The sequence below is a fragment of the Zootoca vivipara genome, chromosome 7 (assembly GCF_965207765.1).
Source record: "Zootoca vivipara chromosome 7, rZooViv2.hap1.1, whole genome shotgun sequence".
In the NCBI taxonomy this organism is placed as follows: domain Eukaryota; kingdom Metazoa; phylum Chordata; class Lepidosauria; order Squamata; family Lacertidae; genus Zootoca; species Zootoca vivipara.
This window is the reverse complement of record NC_142590.1, coordinates 46,179,171-46,199,140: the sequence shown is the minus strand read 5'-3', so window position 1 is coordinate 46,199,140 and position 19,970 is coordinate 46,179,171. Positions and strand designations below refer to the sequence as shown.

Below are 19,970 nucleotides of genomic sequence, written 5' to 3'. Positions count from 1 at the left end.
ATGAAGCAAATGAGCTAATGTTTTAATCTTCCCTCATCTCTCCCTGTAGGGTTAGGGAAATGGATTGCTACAATTAGAGGACTCTTACAATTCTTGAGATAGTTTTATTTCTCAAACCTGTTCTGACTTCTTTCTGTCTTACATATGTATTACTTCTGGAGGAGGACCTGCTCTTGGGTAGGGCTGATACTAGGCAGCAGCATCTAGTACAGGGATCAGCAACCTTTTTCAGCAGGGGGCCGGTCCACTGTTCCTCAGACCTTTTGGGGGGCCGGACTATATTTTGAAAAAAATATGAATGAATTCCTATGCCCCACAAATAACCCAGAGATGCATTTTAAATAAAAGGACACATTCTACTCATGTAAAAACATGCTGATTCCCGGACCGTCCGCGGGCCGGATTTAGAAGGCAATTGGGCCGCATCCGGCCCCCGGGCCTTAGTTTGGGGACCCCTGATCTAGTATCTCCTAGGGGGAAACCTCCATGAGAGCTTAGCTTCCACATCATGTCTTTCCTGAGGGCATTTCTCAGTCTCATCTAATATTTCTTTGACTTGGGTGAAAGGTTTACGTGAGTGGCATTTGGAGCTTTTTGCTCTGGGGTTAAGCCTGTAGGGTTGCCATATTTTGAAGAGCAAAAAAGAGGACACATTTGCCAACTTCTACTTTTAACTATGGCTCACTATGATGACTTTCATTTTATATACCCATGAAAAAGAGGACGTGTCCTGGAAAAAGAGGACACATGGTGTGAGGGACGAGGGATACAGGGAAGTCCCTCCCATCTTAAGTTCCAGCCCATCCCCAAGCGCGGGAGAGAGTAAGGAGAGCTCTGCCTCCAGCGGAGAGTCAGGAAGTGGTGTCCGAGGCTCAGGCAAGGTTGTGGAGCCCAGGCCGCAGGTGGGACAGGAAGTAGGACGCACAGGGGGGAGGCCAATTCCCCCAACTCCCGAATTGCGACGCAAACGTAGGGGGAAGAGGTTGGGTCTGCCAAAGCTGTGGTGCTGAAAGAAAACGCGCCAATCGCCATTCGGGAGTTCAGACACCTCACCTTAAGGATGCATTTTTACTGCTCTGAACACTGTAAATAATCAGCACTTAATAAAAACCTTAAAAGACCATGCTGGAGTCGTTACTCTAGAGTAGCCATACCAGGCCCTCTGACAGCAACTCCCGAATCTTTTTTTTGGCTACTTTGGAGTGCAGCGATGAGCGCTCAAGAGGCTGAGCATTGGAGGCTGGAGGCCGAAGCAGCGAAGCAGGAGCTGCAGAACCTCACAGCGCACGCACAGCAGCAATTGCATGCCGCTCAGGAGGAAGCGCGAGGGGCGCAGGAGGAGCTGAACAAGCTGGTGGACCAGGTGAGGACAAAAGAGGAGACTGAGAAACAGCTAAGGGTGATGGTTTTGGACCTACAGAAGAAGTTGGAAGAGGAGAAAGCCGCTAGAGGTGGGAGGGTGCCCCAGCCGCAGCTAGTCCAAGTGAGAAGGGGACAGAGCCTAGTCACCAAGTTTAGCGGCGACCCTAGGGAGTACCTAGGATTCGAGACAGAAATAAATTATGCGCTGGAATTGCATGCAGCAGAATTCCCAGATGACGCGCACAGAGTCTCCTTTATCATAGAGCATTTGACGGGGGCCGCCCGAGAATGGGTAAGACCGCTCATCGCGCAAAAAAATCCTTGCATGAAGAACGCAAAATTATTTCTAGAAGCTTTAAAAATAATGTACGCTAGTGACAGTGAAATGGAGGCCACTAAAGAGGAGCTTCATAACTTAACACAAGGAAAATCGACAGTTAGGGACTACTGGGCGAGATTCACCATGCTGGTGCACAAACTGGGGTGGGATCTGCAAAGTGAGCCAGTGAAATCAGCCTTCTACATGGGTTTGCACGCAGACGTTAAGGATGAGCTGGCAAGAGGTCCCAAACCGCGAACTATGGATGAGTTAAGCAAAGCGGCGCTAGCGGTGGGGGTGAGACAGGAATCCAGATGGAATGACAAACAAGCGACGCGCGCAGCAAAACCTTGGTTCCCACGCTCCCAGGACAGACCACATCACCAAACCCCACCCCAGGGCCCGCCCCCACACCCGCCCAGGCCAAGCCCAGAGCCGGAACCGATGGAGATCGGAGGAGCGCGCGCGCGGGCTTTTCAAACCCCGGCGGCGCCAAGACGCAAGGAGGGAAGAGGCGGGAATTGCTTTCTCTGCAACTCCCCCAGGCATCGCGTCAGAGACTGCCCTCATCGCAGAGAGTGGCTAGGAAAGGCGGGAACGGTTGTACCTTCCCCAGCTGACGCAGCACCACAGCAGGGAAACGAGACAGCCTGGCTGCAGGAGACAAGGGGGAGCGGCCAGGCACAGTCAGCAGACAACAGCCCCCGCCCGCCCACCCGCACAGAGAGGAGCACAGCCAGCCCACCCCTCCCAGAGCAGGAGTGGTTCTAGAAGTCACGCTCACGCTCCCAAATGGCTATCCCCTGACAGTCCTCGCCTTAATTGACAGTGGTGCCTCAGCCAACTTCTTCTCGAGAAACTTTGCGGAAGAGCACCAGATCCAACTTCTGCAGCTGGATTTTCCCCTGCACGTGGCCACCATTGACGGCAGAGAGCTGCTGGGAGGGGCCATCACGCATCAAACCCCCCCCATGAGAATGACGGTGGGAAGGCACTCAGAGACACTGGCTTTCAACGTCACAACCATCTCAGACCCCCCCCATCGTCTTGGGCATGAGCTGGCTGACGCGCCACGACCCCTCCATAAGTTGGCACCAGAGATGCATCACTTTTGGATCGGACTTTTGTCTGGAACATTGCATGCAGCACCAACCAGGGGAGGGGCCTCCGATAGCCACGGTGGCCACCATGCACGTCAAGGGGGGTGAGGCAATACCCAAGCCGTACTGGGACCTGCAGGAGGTCTTCAGCGAAGCGGAGTCCGACCACCTACCCCCACACAGGCCTTTTGACTGCCAGATCAACCTGGTGCCAGGGGCAACTATACCCCCAGCCAAGCTGTACGCCATGTCAGATCAGGAACTGGAGGATCTGCGCGCTTTCATCGACAAGAACCTCAAGCGGGGGTTCATCAGAGAAAGCAAGGCAGCAGGGGGCAGCCCGGTCTTCTGGGTGGACAAGAAAGACACGCAACAGCGCCGTCTGGTGGTGGATTTTAGACGGCTGAATTCGGTGACAGAGCCAATGGCTTTCCCCATGCCCAGAGTGGATGATCTCCTGACAGCGGCACGCAGGGGCAAGATCTTCACCAAGCTCGACCTAAGAGGGGCGTACAACTTGATTAGGATCCGGGAGGGTGATGAATGGAAAACCACGATGTTCACGCCTCTGGGCTCTTTTGAATATCTGGTGATGCCCTTCGGGTTGCAAGGGGGCTCAGCATGCTTCCAGGCCTTCATGCACCACGTCCTGGGGTCCCTCCTCTTCAAGAACTGCTTGGTCTTTCTGGATGACATCCTTATCTACTCCAATGACCCAGTGCAGCATGTGAAGGATGTCAGGGAGGTGTTGCAGCGCCTGAAGGACAACCACCTGTATGTGAAGCTGGAGAAGTGCAAGTTTCACACCAAAGAAGTGGACTTCCTAGGCTACAAGCTGTCAGACAAGGGGCTGGCGATGGACAAGGACAAGGTGCAGGCCATCCTGGACTGGCACAGCCCCAGGACGCGCAAAGATGCCCAACGCCTACTAGGCTTCGCGAACTTCTACAGGAAGTTCATCAAGAACTTCTCTCGCGTCACGGCTCCTATCACCGACTGCCTGAGAGGCAAGCAGAAGTTCCGGTGGACACCAGAGGCGCAAAGCAGCGCTCGAAAGCCTCAAGAGGGTATTCGCTTCAGACCAGCACCTGTTCCACGTGGTGCAGGATGCGCCCCTACGCCTGGAGACAGATGCTTCGGACAAGGCTCTGGGAGCGATTCTGTTGCAACTGGACGCCAACAGAGAGTGGAGACCCTGTGCCTTCTTCTCCAGGAAGCTGACCCAGCCGGAACGCAACTACACAGTGTTTGACAGGGAACTTCTCGCGATCCACGCTGCGTTCCAGCACTGGCGACACTTCCTGGTGGGCGCCAAGCACCCCATCCAGGTGTGCACAGACCACAAGAACCTGGAGTTCTGGAGAACTGCCAGGGTGCTCAACCAGCGGCAGATACGGTGGGCAGAGTTCTTCTCGAACTTCAACTTCTCCATCCACTACATCCCGGGAGAGCAGAATGTCAGGGCGGATGCCCTCTCCCGCAAGCCAGAGTACATGGAGGAGGAGTTGCCACCGGCACCCAGGCATATTTTCCCCCCATCAGCATGGTCCTGCGGAGCAACAGTGGTGAGCGAGGCAGAACTCACAGCACTGACAGCAGCTGATGAATTTGCCACCCGCATCTTCAGAGAACTGAGAGGGGGGGGGAGCAGGCCAAAGACTTTGAGGAAAGGAGGGGTTTGCTTTTTTACAAGGGAGCCCTGTACCTGCCAACCAAACAGCTGAGAGGTAAGGCCCTCAAGCAGATGCACGACAACCCAACGGCGGGTCATTTTGGAAGGGACAAAACCACTCACCTAGTCATGAGACACTTCTGGTGGCCAGGGGTGCGGGAGGATGTTCGGGATTATGTAAGGGGATGTGACACCTGCCAGCGAGCAAAGGTGGTCAGAGCGCCACCAGCTGGTTTGCTGGAGCCCTTAGCCACACCGCACAGGCCGTGGGAAGTAGTGTCCATGGACTTCATCACAGACCTGCCGTCGTCCAGGGGCAAGACCGCAGTGTTGGTGGTGGTGGACCTCATGTCCAAAATGTGCCATTTTATACCGTGTGCCAGGGCGGTCTCGGCAGAAGAGACGGCCAAACTGTTTGTTGACCACGTATTCAGACTGCATGGATTGCCTTTAAGGGTTATTTCGGATCGTGGCCGCCAATTTGTTTCCAGGTTCTGGAGGCGGCTCATGAACCTCCTGCAGGTGGAGGTCAGCTTGTCGACGGCTAGGCACCCGCAAACCAATGGACAGGCGGAGCGGGTCAACGCCATTCTGCAGCAGTACCTGAGATGTTACGTCAGCCAGAGGCAAACGGACTGGGTGGATCGCCTGCCACTGGCAGAATTTGCCTACAACAATGCGGTGCACGTCTCCACAGGGGTGTCGCCCTTTAAGGCCAACTACGGGCGCGACCTCAGATCTTTCCCGGAGAGGGAGGGGGAGGAGGAGGAAGAGGGCCCACAGGCAGAGGATTGGGCAGAGGACCTGGAGACGGTGCACCAGCAGCTCAGAGAACACTTGGAGAGGGCCAAGGAAGCGTACAAGAAGGGGGCAGATCGCCACAGGCGACCGGGAGAGGTCATCAGGGTGGGGGACAAGGTTTGGTTATCCTCGGAAGGTCTTCCCACCAGGGGGCGATGCAAGAAGTTAGCACCCAGGAGGCTGGGCCCCTTCACGGTCACGCAACAGGTCAACCCGGTAGCCTTCAGGCTAGCACTGCCGGAGGACATGAGAGTGCACCCAGTGTTTCATAGATCGCTGCTGTCGCCGTACAGGGAAAGTACCAGGTTCAGGGACAGCGATCAGCCTCCAGAGGGAGGGGGGGAGACGGGAGACGCCCGACAGCTCAATGAGGCAACTGAGATTTTAGACTCAAGGAGAGGGGTGAGAGGACTGGAGTACCTGATAGCATGGGAGGACACTCCGCCGTCCCACAATGAGTGGATACCGGCCACAGAAGTACCTGAGGAATTTTTAGTGGAAGAGTTCCACGCCCTGTTCCCCCACAGGCCCAAGCCCTGGCACATGGAAAGGGAGGGAGAGGGGGAGGGGCAGGAGGAAGGGATAGCAGGCAGCAGCTCTCCATGGAGATGGGAAGCGGAATTTGAGGACACGGAAGAAGAGGTGTGGGTTTCACCGAGGTCAACGACGTCAGAGGCAGGAGAGGACTGGCAGAACATTTTTACTCCCACCAGCTCTGACGCCACTGACTTCTTGGGATTCCCGTCTTCTCAGGGGGAAGGAGAAAGATCGCAGGATTGGGGGGAAATTTTTACACCCACAGGCTCGGATGCCACAGACTTCTTGGGGTTTCACTCGTCCCCAGCAAGCGGAGAGCCACTAGGAAGGGGGGGAGAGGAGCCTGGGAGGGGGATGGATGTGAGGGACGAGGGATACAGGGAAGTCCCTCCCATCTTAAGTTCCAGCCCATCCCCAAGCGCGGGAGAGAGTAAGGAGAGCTCTGCCTCCAGCGGAGAGTCAGGAAGTGGTGTCCGAGGCTCAGGCAAGGTTGTGGAGCCCAGGCCGCAGGTGGGACAGGAAGTAGGACGCACAGGGGGGAGGCCAATTCCCCCAACTCCCGAATTGCGACGCAAACGTAGGGGGAAGAGGTTGGGTCTGCCAAAGCTGTGGTGCTGGAAGAAAACGCGCCAATCGCCATTCGGGAGTTCAGACACCTCACCTTAAGGATGCATTTTTACTGCTCTGAACACTGTAAATAATCAGCACTTAATAAAAACCTTAAAAGACCATGCTGGAGTCGTTACTCTAGAGTAGCCATACCAGGCCCTCTGACACATGGCAACCCTAGAAAGGGTACAACTGCATGCTCAGAAGGACATTGCTTTCATGCTTGGAAGATTTTTTTTTTTATGAGGTCCAAGGAAATGAAGGTGACTTCAGCTTCCCTATAAAGAAGGCAGTCCAGAACCTTTGTTTCCAGCAACTTCCTTCCCTCCTTCCTTCCTTCAATTTTTTTCTATCCTTTCCTTCATTGCCAGGTGATCCTGGGGTGAGTCACATGGTAAAAATACACAAATAAAATACAACATGCAAACCAAATAAACAATATAAATTATATAGTTCACTACATCTACTCCTTTTTAAAAATAAACCAGGGGGCTCCATATCTCATCCACCAACCCCAAGCCCACAAGGGCTAGAGAAAAAGAAAATTGTTTTTTATCATTTTAATTTTGTTTAATAAAATAAAGCAAATATAAAGAGCAAAAGGCAATACAGTTTCAGCAGGTTGAAAGCAGCACAAGGTTGGACATTATAATTGATCTTGTTCTAAAACATTACCAAAAATACCCCCCATAAACCTGTTGTGCTGGTTTATATGTATTTTTTGTACTAAGTTACTTAATCATAGTTACTATGGACCAAATTTTATCCAGAAGGAGAAGGAGCATATCTCTGATACGTTAGGATATCATATGCCCCTGGAAAATAAAATATTTCTGCTTAGTTAAGTAAAATAAGTCATTCCACAAAATGATGAAGAAATAGTGTTTAGCCTTATAACTGCTGCTAATATAACAGCTAAAAAATAGGAGCATTTCCCTATTTCCCCATAAGTCCGCTATGCTGCTTTTTGTGCTGCTTTCAATAGTCCCCCAGCCCTCCCAAATACATTTGGAAGAACACCAAGGTGAATTGGCAAGAGATTCCCCTGTCATCCACACTCTACCAGGAATGTTTTTAGCAGAAGTCTGCTCAAGGGATGCTCCCACCAGTGGGAGGAAACTTAGGTTCCCAGCCAGTATGTCCTGATGGAAGTTTTAAACAATGCTGTATTTTTTTTTTGAGAAAACTGCTCATGAATTAGAAAAACATTTAATTTTAAGTTCAATGGTGAAGTCTGAGTTTGTCTTTTGTGATGCAGAATGCTCTACTTCAGTGCTACTTTGAGGACATCTCTGCCTGGGGCAGTAGAGCTTTTTCTACTTGATAAATAATTGCCATGATTGCCCATAAAGTTTCATCAGTTTCAATGAATCGGAGAAGCTCATTTGTTCTGCAGAACATTTCCTTGGTTTCCTCCAGTTCATCTTTGGGCAACAGTGCTTACTCCATGTTTTATGTCCCCATGACAGTTTAATTGGGAGTTGGCTGATGGTTTGCCAATTCCTGTTGTACCTTGTTTGTCAAGTGCAGCAGTTCTTTTCTACTATTGGTTTCCTTTGCAGCTCTCATCTCTATTGGCTATGGGATATGAATGTCTGTGGGTGGGAATCTCCATAGAAGTAACCTTTAATCTAGTCTTGTAATAAAATATTCTTATGTCCTCTTATTTATTATTTGTTATCTTTTGCAGATCAAGTTGACTCGCCCCAGAGGTCACCAAGAACTTTTGCACATTACTTTTTTGTTAATATTATCTTTGACTTTTACTAGGAAATATGATACGGCTTCTGAAGTGGAGCAAAACCTCTTTTGTGAAACAGTCACTTAGGAATGTTTAACTGCATTTACACAAGGATTCGTGGCACTGAATGAAATCACAGTTTATGTAACAAAGACCTGCATGTGTCCAAGTACATAACTTTTTAGAGAAGACGAAGATTATGCATATTCCCTTTCTTTTTGAGTTTTCTATGAGTTCATTATACTCCTGTCTGAAAGATTTACGTAGTTTTGAAGGCTGCCCTGAATTTACTGCGGAGAAGAAAAATATTCACATGCTTAGAATTTGTTATCTCTGACATAAGTCTGCGAATAAGCACTGAGACAACCGGTCCCCATTTTCTTTTCTCTTTTTTTGTCTCAGTCCTTGTTTATTCAGAAGATACATACAGGCAAAACAGTGGATTACTAACTCTTTCATTGCTAAGGTGATATGGAGCTGGCAGAGTGCCACTGAGAAATGTTCTGGATGCGAGCCCAGAAAAGAAGTTTCTGAGGGGTCTAGTCAGGCATTTTCATGGGAAAGGAAATTTTACTGAAAATGGAGTACCTGAATTACATAACTTGCTAAACACTCTAAATCAAAGGATGGCATTCATTATTGAAGACTGTTTATATGAATGTTTGCTTCGTGAGGAAAATATAAAGCAATTGGCTATAAAGTATCTTTATTGATGTGATAGATGCATGGAAGTTATTCTAGTTAAGGCTTTCATGTTGGATATTATCTGTAAGAAATAGCAAGGAGAAATGAATAATGTTGGTTGGATGTTACAAACAGCCAGTCCATTAAGTAGTTGCACGCAAACCATGGTAAGGCCACTGGGTAAACTGTCATCAAGACTCAGTTTGGGATGGGAGGTTCCTTTCTCCCCAGAAACCAAAAATAATCACTACACAGGTGAACTGTGGCATCACTTCTCATCTACACCTAACTGTTCCTCTGTGATATTTTTCTGGGAAAGTTATTATCCATTGTCTATTGTATACACACACACACACACACACAGATATCCCAAGGGCCTTGCAAGGGCACTCCAGTATTCAGATTGTGACTCAAGGAAACTCACACTGTGCCGTTGTGTATTTCAGAAAACATATTATTTTCTGGGCCAACTCTACTAGGCAAGAGAGCTGTCTTCTAGCAGAATAGAACTAGGGTTGCAATGGTAAATAATTCCTTTAGCATATTTCAGCTATATTCTGCCCAGACAGTCATTTTATTTTATTTTTCAATAATTTTTATTGAATTTTACATAAAGAGAGGGAAAAAAGAAAACGGAGAAAAAGAAAAAATTAAAAAAGAAATACAAAAATGCAAAAAACAAAAATAACAATATTATCACACCTTATCTCTTCAAACTTCTTCACTTCCCCTTCTTACAGTCCTTGTTAATAATTAACTCTTACCATTTCCAAATCTTAGCTAACATCATAGAATTACATCCTATCTCCCAATTCATGACCTTATTCTTAAATAATTCTTATTCATTTTATATAGAAAAGTAGAAGAAAAATAGAAACAAAAAACAAATAATAATAATAATAATAATAATAATAATAATAATAAAAAAGACATAATCATAGTCCAATTTCTAGTCTAAACATTTCGGACTTCCTCATTTCCCCTTTTGTAGAACTACTAGTCTCAGACATTAGAAGGCAAGATTCATAGAATCATAGAATCATAGAGTTGGAAGAGACCACGAGGGCCATCCAGTCCAACCCCCTGCCAAGCAGGAAACACCATCAAAGCATTCTTGACATATGGCTGTCAAGCCTCTGCTTAAAGACCTCCAAAGAAGGAGACTCCACCACACTCCTTGGTAGCAAATTCCACTGCCGAACAGCTCTTACTGTCAGGAAGTTCTTCCTAATGTTTAGGTGGAATCTTCTTTCTTGAAGTTTTAATCCATTGCTCTGTGTCCGCTTCTCTGGAGCAACAGAAAACAATCCTTCTCCTTCCTCCATATGACATCCTTTCATATATTTGAACATGGCTATCATATCACCCCTTAACCTTCTCTTCTCCAGGCTAAACATACCCAGCTCCCTAAGCCGTTCCTCATAAGGCATCGTTTCCAGGCCTTTGACCATTTTGGTTGCCCTCTTCTGGACACGTTCCAGCTTGTCAGTATCCTTCTTGAACTGTGGTGCCCAGAACTGGACACAGTACTCCAGGTGAGGTCTGACCAGAGCAGAATACAGTGGTACTATTACTTCCCTTGATCTAGATGCTATACTCCTATTGATGCAGCCCAGAATTGCATTGGCTTTTTAGCTGCTGCATCACACTGTTGACTCATGCCAAGTTTGTGGTCTACCAAGACTCCTAGATCCTTTTCACATATACTGCTCTCAAGCCAGGTGTCACCCATCCTGTATTTGTGCTTTTCATTATTTTGCCCAAGTGTAGTACCTTACATTTCTCCTTGTTAAAATTCATCTTGTTTGCTTTGGCCCAGTTGTCTAATCTGTTAAGGTCATTTTGAAGTGTGATCCTGTCCTCTGGGGTATTAGCCACCGCTCCCAATTTGGTGTCATCTGCAAACTTGCTCAGGATGCCCTCAAGCCCATCATCCAAGTCATTGATAAAGATGTTGAATAAGACTGGGCCCAAGACAGAACCCTGTGGCACCCCACTAGTCACTAATCTCCAGGATGAGGAGGAGCCATTGATGAGCACCCTTTGGGTTCGGTCAGCCAGCCAGTTAAAAATCCACTGAATGGTAGCATTGTCTAGCCCACATTTTACCAGCTTCTTTACAAGAATATCATGGGGCACCTTGTCAAAGGCCTTGCTGAAATCAAGATAGGCTACATCCACAGTGTTCCCTTCATCTACCAGGCTTGTAATTTTGTCAAAAAATGAGATCAGATTAGTCTGACATGACTTATTTTTCAGAAACCCATGCTGACTTTTAGTGATCACAGGGTTTCTTTCTAGGTGCTCACAGACTGTTTGCTTGATGATCTGCTCTAGAATCTTTCCTGGTATTGATGTCAGGCTTCAGAAAAAGAAGGCTAAAAGCTAATACCAGTGAACCTCAACTGAAGGTTGTCTTAGAGCCAGAGTTAACCATGTATTATCCAAAAGTGCAAAGAATCTAGATTCATTCATGTTCTTTCTGTGTTGTCTTATTAGGAAACTTGAAATCAATTAACCTAATCAGTTAGGTTAGGCTGATTGGCCACCAAAATTCCCATTGCAAACTGAGACTATGACATGTAAGGTGGTACACACAGAGAGAGCAAATGGATGGAATTTATGCATAGAGCATGGGTCAGGCATGTTCTTGTAACCAGCAGTGTATGGGCATATTTCTAGATCTGTACCACAAATGTGCATGTAGTCCCTTAGCATAAAAGTGGGCTGTATCTCTTATTCTTTTAATGAGGCCAGACATTATAGATTCCACAAGAAGGAATGTTGTCAGGTAGCAGCTGAAGTTGTAGTATCTGTGTTCTTTGGTTTGACTTGTGTATACAATTTTTCATAATTATGCTTGTGGAGTATTTAGTCCGTTTTGTGGTTTGGCCCCTGAGGAATACACACTAGAGACAAATTAGTTTCCTTCTCTCTGTGTAAACATGTGGATGCAGCTGGAAAATGTGAAGGTGGATGGATTATACATGCATTTGCTCTTTCTGCTGTGTTGTCTGTTTGGGTGGTCTGTTGGGAGCTGGGCAATTAGACTAAGCATTTCTCACTTAACTGTCCAGCAGTTAAACTGATCCTAGATGTTCAGAGGAAAGTTCCATATTTGTGCCAGTGTTTAGCTTGGCATGAAAAGTGTGTAGTTTATTGAGCTTGCTGTGCTTGGCTGTAAGTCTGTTTATGTTATTTCTGCGACACTTTTATTATTAAATTGTTAACAGTGGTAGGTTCTCATTTGAAACTAGGGTGCACTGTAGCTTAGAAGAATATGTTTTTATCTTTCTTGACCCAAGGCCTAGTGTGCTTTGTGGTATGAGATGAACTTGTTTTCTTGTACTTGTGATATGCTAGGGTTATCTTTAACACATTGCACTATGCGGTACAAAGAAAGTTAATCACATGTTTTCATATTTTTGTTCCCCATGTTCTTAATGTTTCTACTTTCCTTAATTGAGTAAGATAGCTCTGCCTGAATTGTTTCAGATGGGCAGGAGTTCAAATTCACATTTCATTATGTACCAACATTTAGCCATTTCTTATTTGCTTCTTATTTCTTGCCCTGTGTCTTCCCTCCACCCGTGCGTGACTTCCTTGTTATTATTTTTTAACTTTGTTATTGTGATTGTATTTTCGTATCTTAATAATTAAACATACTTTCTTATATATCTGCTTAACTTTGTGAAATCAGTCTATACATATCGATAAATTCTTGTTGGAGCATCTTTTGGTCATGTATTCTTCTACAGATTTCCATTCCTGTTTGAGATTTTGATTAGATTGCATTCTAATTGTTGCCGTCATTTTTGCTAATTCAGTCATTTCAAAAAAAATATGCCAATCTTTCGTTGTTGGTTGCTCTTCACATCTCTTAGTATACCGGTAGCAAGGTCAAGTTTCCCTAATCATTCATTGGTCAGTGTTCTCATGCAGTGAAGCCTCTCAATGCTTGTAGCTTTCTCTATGATATCCAGAATAGAAATATGTCCCAAACCTTTGTTAAGGTTTGATGCACTCATTAGCATATTTGTTTGAATTGTTCTTTCTTAATGTTTACCTAGAATTTTTTTTTTAAAGTGTGCAATTTCTAAGTTTTTGATGCATGGAATAAAACCTCTTTACCTCATTTTTATTACACCTATACTTGAAATTTGAAATATTTGCAGTATCTACTTGACCAGGCATAGGCAAACTCGGCCCTCCAGACGTTTTGGAACTACAACTCCCATCATCCCTGACCACTGGTCTTGTTAGCTAGGGATGATGGGAGTTGTCATCCCCAAACATCTGGAGGGCCGAGTTTGCCTATGCCTGTACTTGACTATCAACGGCAAATTTGTATGGCCTTTTAGGCTACAAAGTATATTATCATGCAAGCACAACATTAATTATTGTTGAATATGTATGATATAATTGACTTTCTTATAAATCAATCTGAGAACTGATTATTCAAATTTTCTATATATATAGTTTCTTTTTCAGTTTTGAGTCTGAAGAATCTTCAGCTTGTGAATGTGGATCTCCCATCTTCCTCTGTATGCTCTTAGGAGAATTGCACCACACATACGTGTATCAGTAACAGACATTTTGAGATACTTTTTTTAAGATAGAGAAGAGGGACATAAATAAAGTACTGTGTATGTCAGAGACACATATTGTTTTATGAGATGACCAGAGTCATTCCTCTGAAGTGAATGGAGGCGATTAATACTTCTCTGCAAGAGTGGGTGGTCCCTGCCTACGTGAAGGATGAAGTTGGTAAGACCACTCCTTAAGAAGCCCTCGTTGGATTAGGATAATCTAAGACAGTAATTACTGGCCAGTTGCCTATTTTCTCATCTTGGGCAAGGTTCTTGAGTGGGTGGTCATGGACCAGATCCAAGTGCTCTTGGAGGAAACTGATTTTCTAGATCCATTTCAATTGGGATTTTGGCCTGATTTTGGCACAGAAACTGCTTTGGTCACCCTGTATAAAGACCTTTGTTGGGAAAAGACAGGAAAACTCTGTCCTTGGTAATTCTTCTAGACTTCTCCTTCTGGAGCGGCTATCAGAGTAGGCGGTGGGTGACACTCCTTTGCAGTGGTTCTAGTCCTGCTTGGACAGTCTTCTCCAGAAGGTGATGCTTGAGGAGTGCTCTTTGGCCCCATGGAGGCTTCATTGTGGGGTTCCTCAGGGTTCATTTTATATCCCATGCTGTTTAACATCTACATGAATAGATGACACACAGCTCTACTCCTTTACCATTGTCTTTCCTTGGTAATGGACTGGATGACAGCCAACTACTTGAAGCTCAATGCAGATAAGACTGAACCACTGTTAGTGGGTGGTTCTCTACACTGGATGGATGGGAGGTTGCTTGCTCCTGATGGGGTTGCTCTCCCTTTGAAGGAGCTTGGGGGTACTCTTGGAACCTTTGCTGTTACTTGATGCTAAATTGGCTTTGGTGGCATGGAGTGCCTTCCATCAGCTTTGGCTGGTTGCCCAGCTGTGCCCCTATCTGTACAGTGAGAGCCTAAATTATGTTGTTAATTACTCTGGTAACCTCTAGGTTAGATTGCTGCAACACGTTATATGTAGCGCTACCTCTGAAAATGGTTTGGAAACTTCAGCTGGTGCAGAATTCGGCAGCCAGGTTGCTCACTGGGGCAATAATATGTTTGAGCATATTAGTCTGATCCTGGCCTGACTCTGTTGCTTGTAAACTAGTTTCCAGGCCCACTTCAAAGTGCTGTTTTTGACCTATAAAGCCTTAAACAGCTCAGAACTTCAATACCTCAAGCACCACCTATCCCCATATAAACTGGCCTGGACCATGTGATCATCATCTGATTCATGTGCTTCCTCCATGAGAAGTCCAGAGGGTGGCAACACAAGAACAGGCTGTTTCTGCAGTTCAAAGGGTCAGAGTATGGCTAAAGTGTATTGCTACAGTAAAGCGTCACTAAGGGTCTGTTGGGTGTAATAGGTCTGAAGGAAGCTTAAAATTCAGTTTGCAAAATGTATGACACTTGGTTGTTTGCATCAAATTTATATTGATGCCCACAAGATTTTGTATGGTATTGGAACAAATGACTGAGATATATGCCCATGTAGATCTCCACCCAAAGTGACTGGTGCCTGTTATGAATATCATTGCTCAGGAGATAACGTAGCAAATCCACAATGCTTAATCTTTAGTTGAAGGCACTGGGATTTTAGACTGTTCAGACCTTCCAATTTTAAGCTGTATTTCATTTATATTCCTTGGAACTGTGCTTAGGCAAGGCTACTTTTTGCCTGTTGCAAACTTTGTGTTGAGCATGGGATTACCTCTTGCAGCCCAAATGTGTAGATAATATGGATCAGGGAAAGTATATAACACTTGCTTTCAGATTTGCACTCACTCAATCCTAATGATTTGTCTTCTCAATAACCTTCCTAAAGGAAAGTTTAATTATATAGTATGTCTTGTAATAAAAATGCTGTTTCTCAAAATGCAGTATTGTTAGCTTGAAAATGTGACATTATTATCTTGTCTTTTTAAAATAATGTTGTGTTTTTGCTGGGGTATGGTGAGGTGATGGAATTCATTTGAAAGTTTATTTGACTTGATGAGAAAGTGTAAATGCAGCCTGTAAATTTTGCACATCAGCACTTGAAGCAGCTGGAAGCAGGGCTGCTACTGTTCTTCCTTTGCTAGACAGGAATGCAATTTGGATTGTAACCTCTAAGACTTGAGACTGCCAATTGGAACAGGATGGGAGGCTGTTGATACTCCCTTCTGCTATACCCTTTTGAGTAAAAATGCAAGGATTAAATGTAGTTCCTGGCTCTGCTTTATACAGACTACAGCATGTAGAAATATATAATACTGTACCCAATCCTGGGATGTCTTGCTCTGTTTCTGTAGGGAAACCTATTCTGAAGGTCCTCCCCAAGTAAATGCAGGCTTTGTGTTTAATTGTGGCAGGAGTTACAAAATAATCTGTTAGAAGGTGAATGATCATGCTTCAGAAAATTTGTATGACAACTCACGCTCTGGTAACGTTCAGGATCAAGTTGAAAGAAGTATGTGTGTATATAGAAAATGCAAGTGCATCTTTATTCTTTTTTCTAGGTTCTTTATGTAAAATAGTCTATTCAGTTCTGACTTTAGAAATTAAGAAACCAGAAATTATTCATCTGGCGGTACATTTAACAAGAACTTCTTGATTTATTAACCATGCTGTCATATCCAGTTTCTAAACTTTTGTACCCTTCACAAAAGATTATTTTTAAAAAAGTTTCTGCTCTCTTGTAGGACACCTGATAATGAAAAGTTGTATTGCCTTAATTACCTGAACTCTCCTGCTTTTGTCTTTCAGAATATGACAAATTGGGATTTCTCCTGCAGCTGGATTCCAGACTGTGAGTAGAACTATGGAAAGGTTTTTTTATTTATCTAGTATTATCACTTTCCTCTGGAGACAAAAGAGATTCTGATCCATAGCTCTGTAGGGTAGTGCTCAGTAGTATGGCACAGAATTAACAGAGCTGGTTGGCAGCTTCTTCCTATTTTGCTCACAACTTTACTCTTGGTCAATAAGATTCACAATTGCACTTTTTGTTGTTGATAGCTGATTGCACTGCACAGCATCTACTCAGGAATAAGACCAATGGTGGTAACCTATACCCCCCCTCCCCAATTTGGCCACTGTATTTTTTTTAATGTTGTTTTTATTAGTTCTGAGTAGCAACTGGTGCTGTTGAGCCCTGTCATAGCTCTGGTATTCCAACTTCTTCACCAAGACTAGTGTGACCATAGGGATGTGACCTCCCCCTCTATCTGCTCATCGGATCAATCTGACCTGATGAATATTCATATCTGTTCTTAAGTAAGGTTTATCACCTTGCCTTGTGTATGTCATAAACTTTAAAATTAGAACTAATTTGTAAAATGGCAGATCACATTCCCTGAACAGGTTTCAAAGGGCAGAAGTTTAATATTGTTCTAGATCTGGGTACTCCATAGTTGACTGAAAAAGTCAACCCGTGCTGTCAGGCTTACAGTCTAGAAATACATGACACAAAATGAAAAATGGAATGGAAGTGGGGAGAAAATAAGCAAATTACAAGTTTTTAGTTACAAGTTGTTCTAATGACCAGATGGCGAGCGGATGTGTTAACAAATTGCTGCTCTCAGGTATAACTGAGGAATGGATCTGCATTCCTTTACTTGCTTTTGCTGCAGCCTGATGTAATGGCTGCTGCCAGGTGACTGTCAATGGAGGACAGAGCCTGGCTTCTCAGCAGAGTTGGTTGTGGCCCAGCATCATTTCCTTTCCTTCCCCTGTTGTAGCCTGTCATTCAAAACATCTGAAGGGCACCAGGGTGAGAATGGCTCTAGTAAGGGCATACACAGTTATCTGAATAATGCAGTGACAAGTTACAAAGGAAATGGTAGAAATAATTTTCTCAAGCAACTTCATTCAAACTAATTGTGAGTGCTTGTCCTACACATAGAGTAAACTTGGGGGGAAAATAAATTTGAACAATTGCCAGCAATTGTGTTTAATATTGTGCTTTTTCTGTTGCTTCATTTCAGGTTACTATTTAATAGCCAGTGCAGAAGTATAAAACAGGTGTGAAATGAAGACTAGATTGAAGTAAGCCATAACCAGTGATAAGTTTCAGAGAACTATGTTAGTCTGTAGCAGTAAGAAGACATAATAAAAAAGTGTGGCACTATGAGGCATGAGTGGGGAATTGTTTCCAGCTGGCAGAACAGATGCTAAGGTTGTCTAACCCCAGAGGGCCATTTTGGCATTCTGTCAGGTGGCACATTTTCCTTTGCCCTTGCAATTTGAAATCAAAACGTGGTTAAAGGCAAAGGACTTAACAAGCGCTGCTGATCAGGTGGCAGGTAGGTAGGAAAATGGCCTTCTGGCCAAAATGATCCTTACTTAGGCCCGCAAGTCAGAAGTTCCCCACCACTGCTATAAGCCATGTTGATTAGTTTGTGGCACACATAATTTTCCTCAAGCAGGGGAAGGTTTCATAAGATTCATTAACATATATGCCACTTTCCACCTTCTGATAAGATGTATATACACACACATGCATATACGTGCATACACACATGTATATGGGTTAAGGCAGGCATCCCAAAACTTCGGCCCTCCATATGTTTTGGACTACAATTTCCATCATCCCTGACCACTGGTCCTCTTAGCTAGGGATCATGGGAGTTGTAGGCCAAAACATCTGGAGGGCCACAGTTTGCGGATGCCTGGGTTAAGGTATGTAAGAATATGACAACACCAGCACCCTTGTATTTCAGTTTTTCATGTGTTCATGTTTTTCCTTTTGGTTGTTTCTTATGTCATGTTCCTTAATATTCTCCTATTGATTTTCAGTACAGTATATGTATTTGTCTGTATGCACTTATTCCTCTTCTAACTCATCACATACTGTATTATTAAAATATTGTAGCCAGGACTCAGCCTTTCTCTATGTGGAAGATTGGAAGGAAGCCAGTCTCATCAGAAGAGAGTTAGTGAAATAGAATTGGGTAGCCTACTATAATTATTCCTCTCCCTCTCCATCCACTTAACTGATGGTATCTGTCACAGTCTCTTCTTTAAGTGCATCCACTGACTCAGATCTGTGCATGGAGCAACTTTTTGCTCCTACTTCAAGCTTTCATGAGGAAGACTTCATCAGCGGACAGACAGACACAAAAGTGAATAATGCTTAAAGTTTGAAGTAGGAATGAAATTCCTCCCAGTTCTTTTATTTTTGAGATACCTCACTGACTTCCAGCGCTCTGCCCTTCTTAAACAGAGGGACTGGATCATGGCCTGTATGAAATATGAACACTGACCAAGTAGAAGGTAGCTCCCAATCTAGCCCAGTCTTGTTTGTTCTGACTGGCAGTGGCTCTATGGAGCATATGCAGAGGTTTTTCCGCACCTGTTAAAAATATCCTTTTAACTGGAAATGCCAAGGATTTGTTAGTGCCTCTTGTGGAGGCCAGTTTGGACTTCATTTCAGACTTCAGGAACTAATAAGTTCTGATTGTAGACCACAAATTCCTGTCAATAAAGGTATTATCATTTGATTTTTTTAAAAAATTGGTTGTCAACAATTTTAACAAAAACACACACACACACAACCCCACATTATTTACAAAAAGAGATGATTTGGGCAATTTCATGCAAATCGCTAACTGAGGTCAACCATTTATGTTAGATGTGCTAGAGAGAGAAATCGAATGTCTGCTAACAATTAAGATTTAAAGTTATTTGGGGGCAATAGTCTGTCCATGTAAATTTGTACAATTTTGTTAATTTGTTCTTAGATCCAGATATTTAAACACTCAATCCCATCAAAAGGCAATGGTTCATATAAGTGAGCATTACACAGAGTTCCAATTTATCCAAATTCTTGAGTATCTAGCAAGAAATCTGAATTTGATGACTACCTGTGCAGGTCAGGTATAGCTGATTGGGTAGTTGTACCAAAAAGAAATATTTGGATAGATTACCTGGTCATTTAGAAAGCATAAATGAACTAAATATTGTTGTAATGGGTTAGGAAATGCAGTAATATTCAAATATTGTTGATTTTAGTAACAGGTGTGTGTGTGTGTGTGTGTGTGTGTGTGTGTGTGTGTGTGTGTGTGTGTATACAGCATATATATATGACGTGAAAATGATTAAAAAAGTGAAATATTACAATTTTTTTTACTGAAGTCCACAATTTTCCAGCAAAACTGTATATAGCATGCTTTCCTTTGAGCCATTAGCCATCACTGGATGTTTCCAGTGCAAAAGCAGTGTCTTGTTGCAAAAATGGAAGATTCCAAATGTGGAAAACAATATTTTAGCATATTGGCAAGAAAGTCAAAGGAAAGGGTTAAAAACTAATCTCTCTCTCTCCAGAGCTCAATGCAGAAGATAATCCTGGGGCAGGGAGAGGTTCAGAGTGGAAGACATCTGGGCATGGTGCTGCATGGATATTATGTTCTGGTTGATGACCCTGTTGACAGAAATGGTTTCATTATATGGCTGTTTTGTAGATGTGATTGCCCCTGTGGAATTCTATTGCTGATATGTAACTCTGTAACAGTGTCTTAATTGGTGATGGTGTCTCCATGCCTGTATGACTTTGTGAAA

At 44.3% G+C, this 19,970-nt stretch overlaps 1 protein-coding gene across 11 annotated transcripts in view; it reads left to right on the top strand.

The window, feature by feature from the left end:
* The window catches only part of ST3GAL3 (ST3 beta-galactoside alpha-2,3-sialyltransferase 3), a 191,007-nt gene that overhangs the window by 40,097 nt on the left and 130,940 nt on the right, over nucleotides 1-19,970 (top strand). For 8 of the 11 annotated variants that reach the window (XR_015950826.1, XM_088673314.1, XM_035123840.3 and 5 more), the window contains one exon: nucleotides 16,179-16,221. Coding sequence is in view for 10 of the 11 variants with exons in the window: in XM_088673314.1 (XP_088529440.1) it covers nucleotides 16,179-16,221 (43 nt within the window). In the remaining variant the exon portion in view is untranslated. Of the gene's footprint in view, nucleotides 1-16,178; nucleotides 16,222-17,398; nucleotides 17,460-19,970 lie in introns of all 11 variants that reach the window. The other 3 variants (XM_088673316.1, XM_088673317.1, XM_035123846.3) reach the window with 1 other exon arrangement.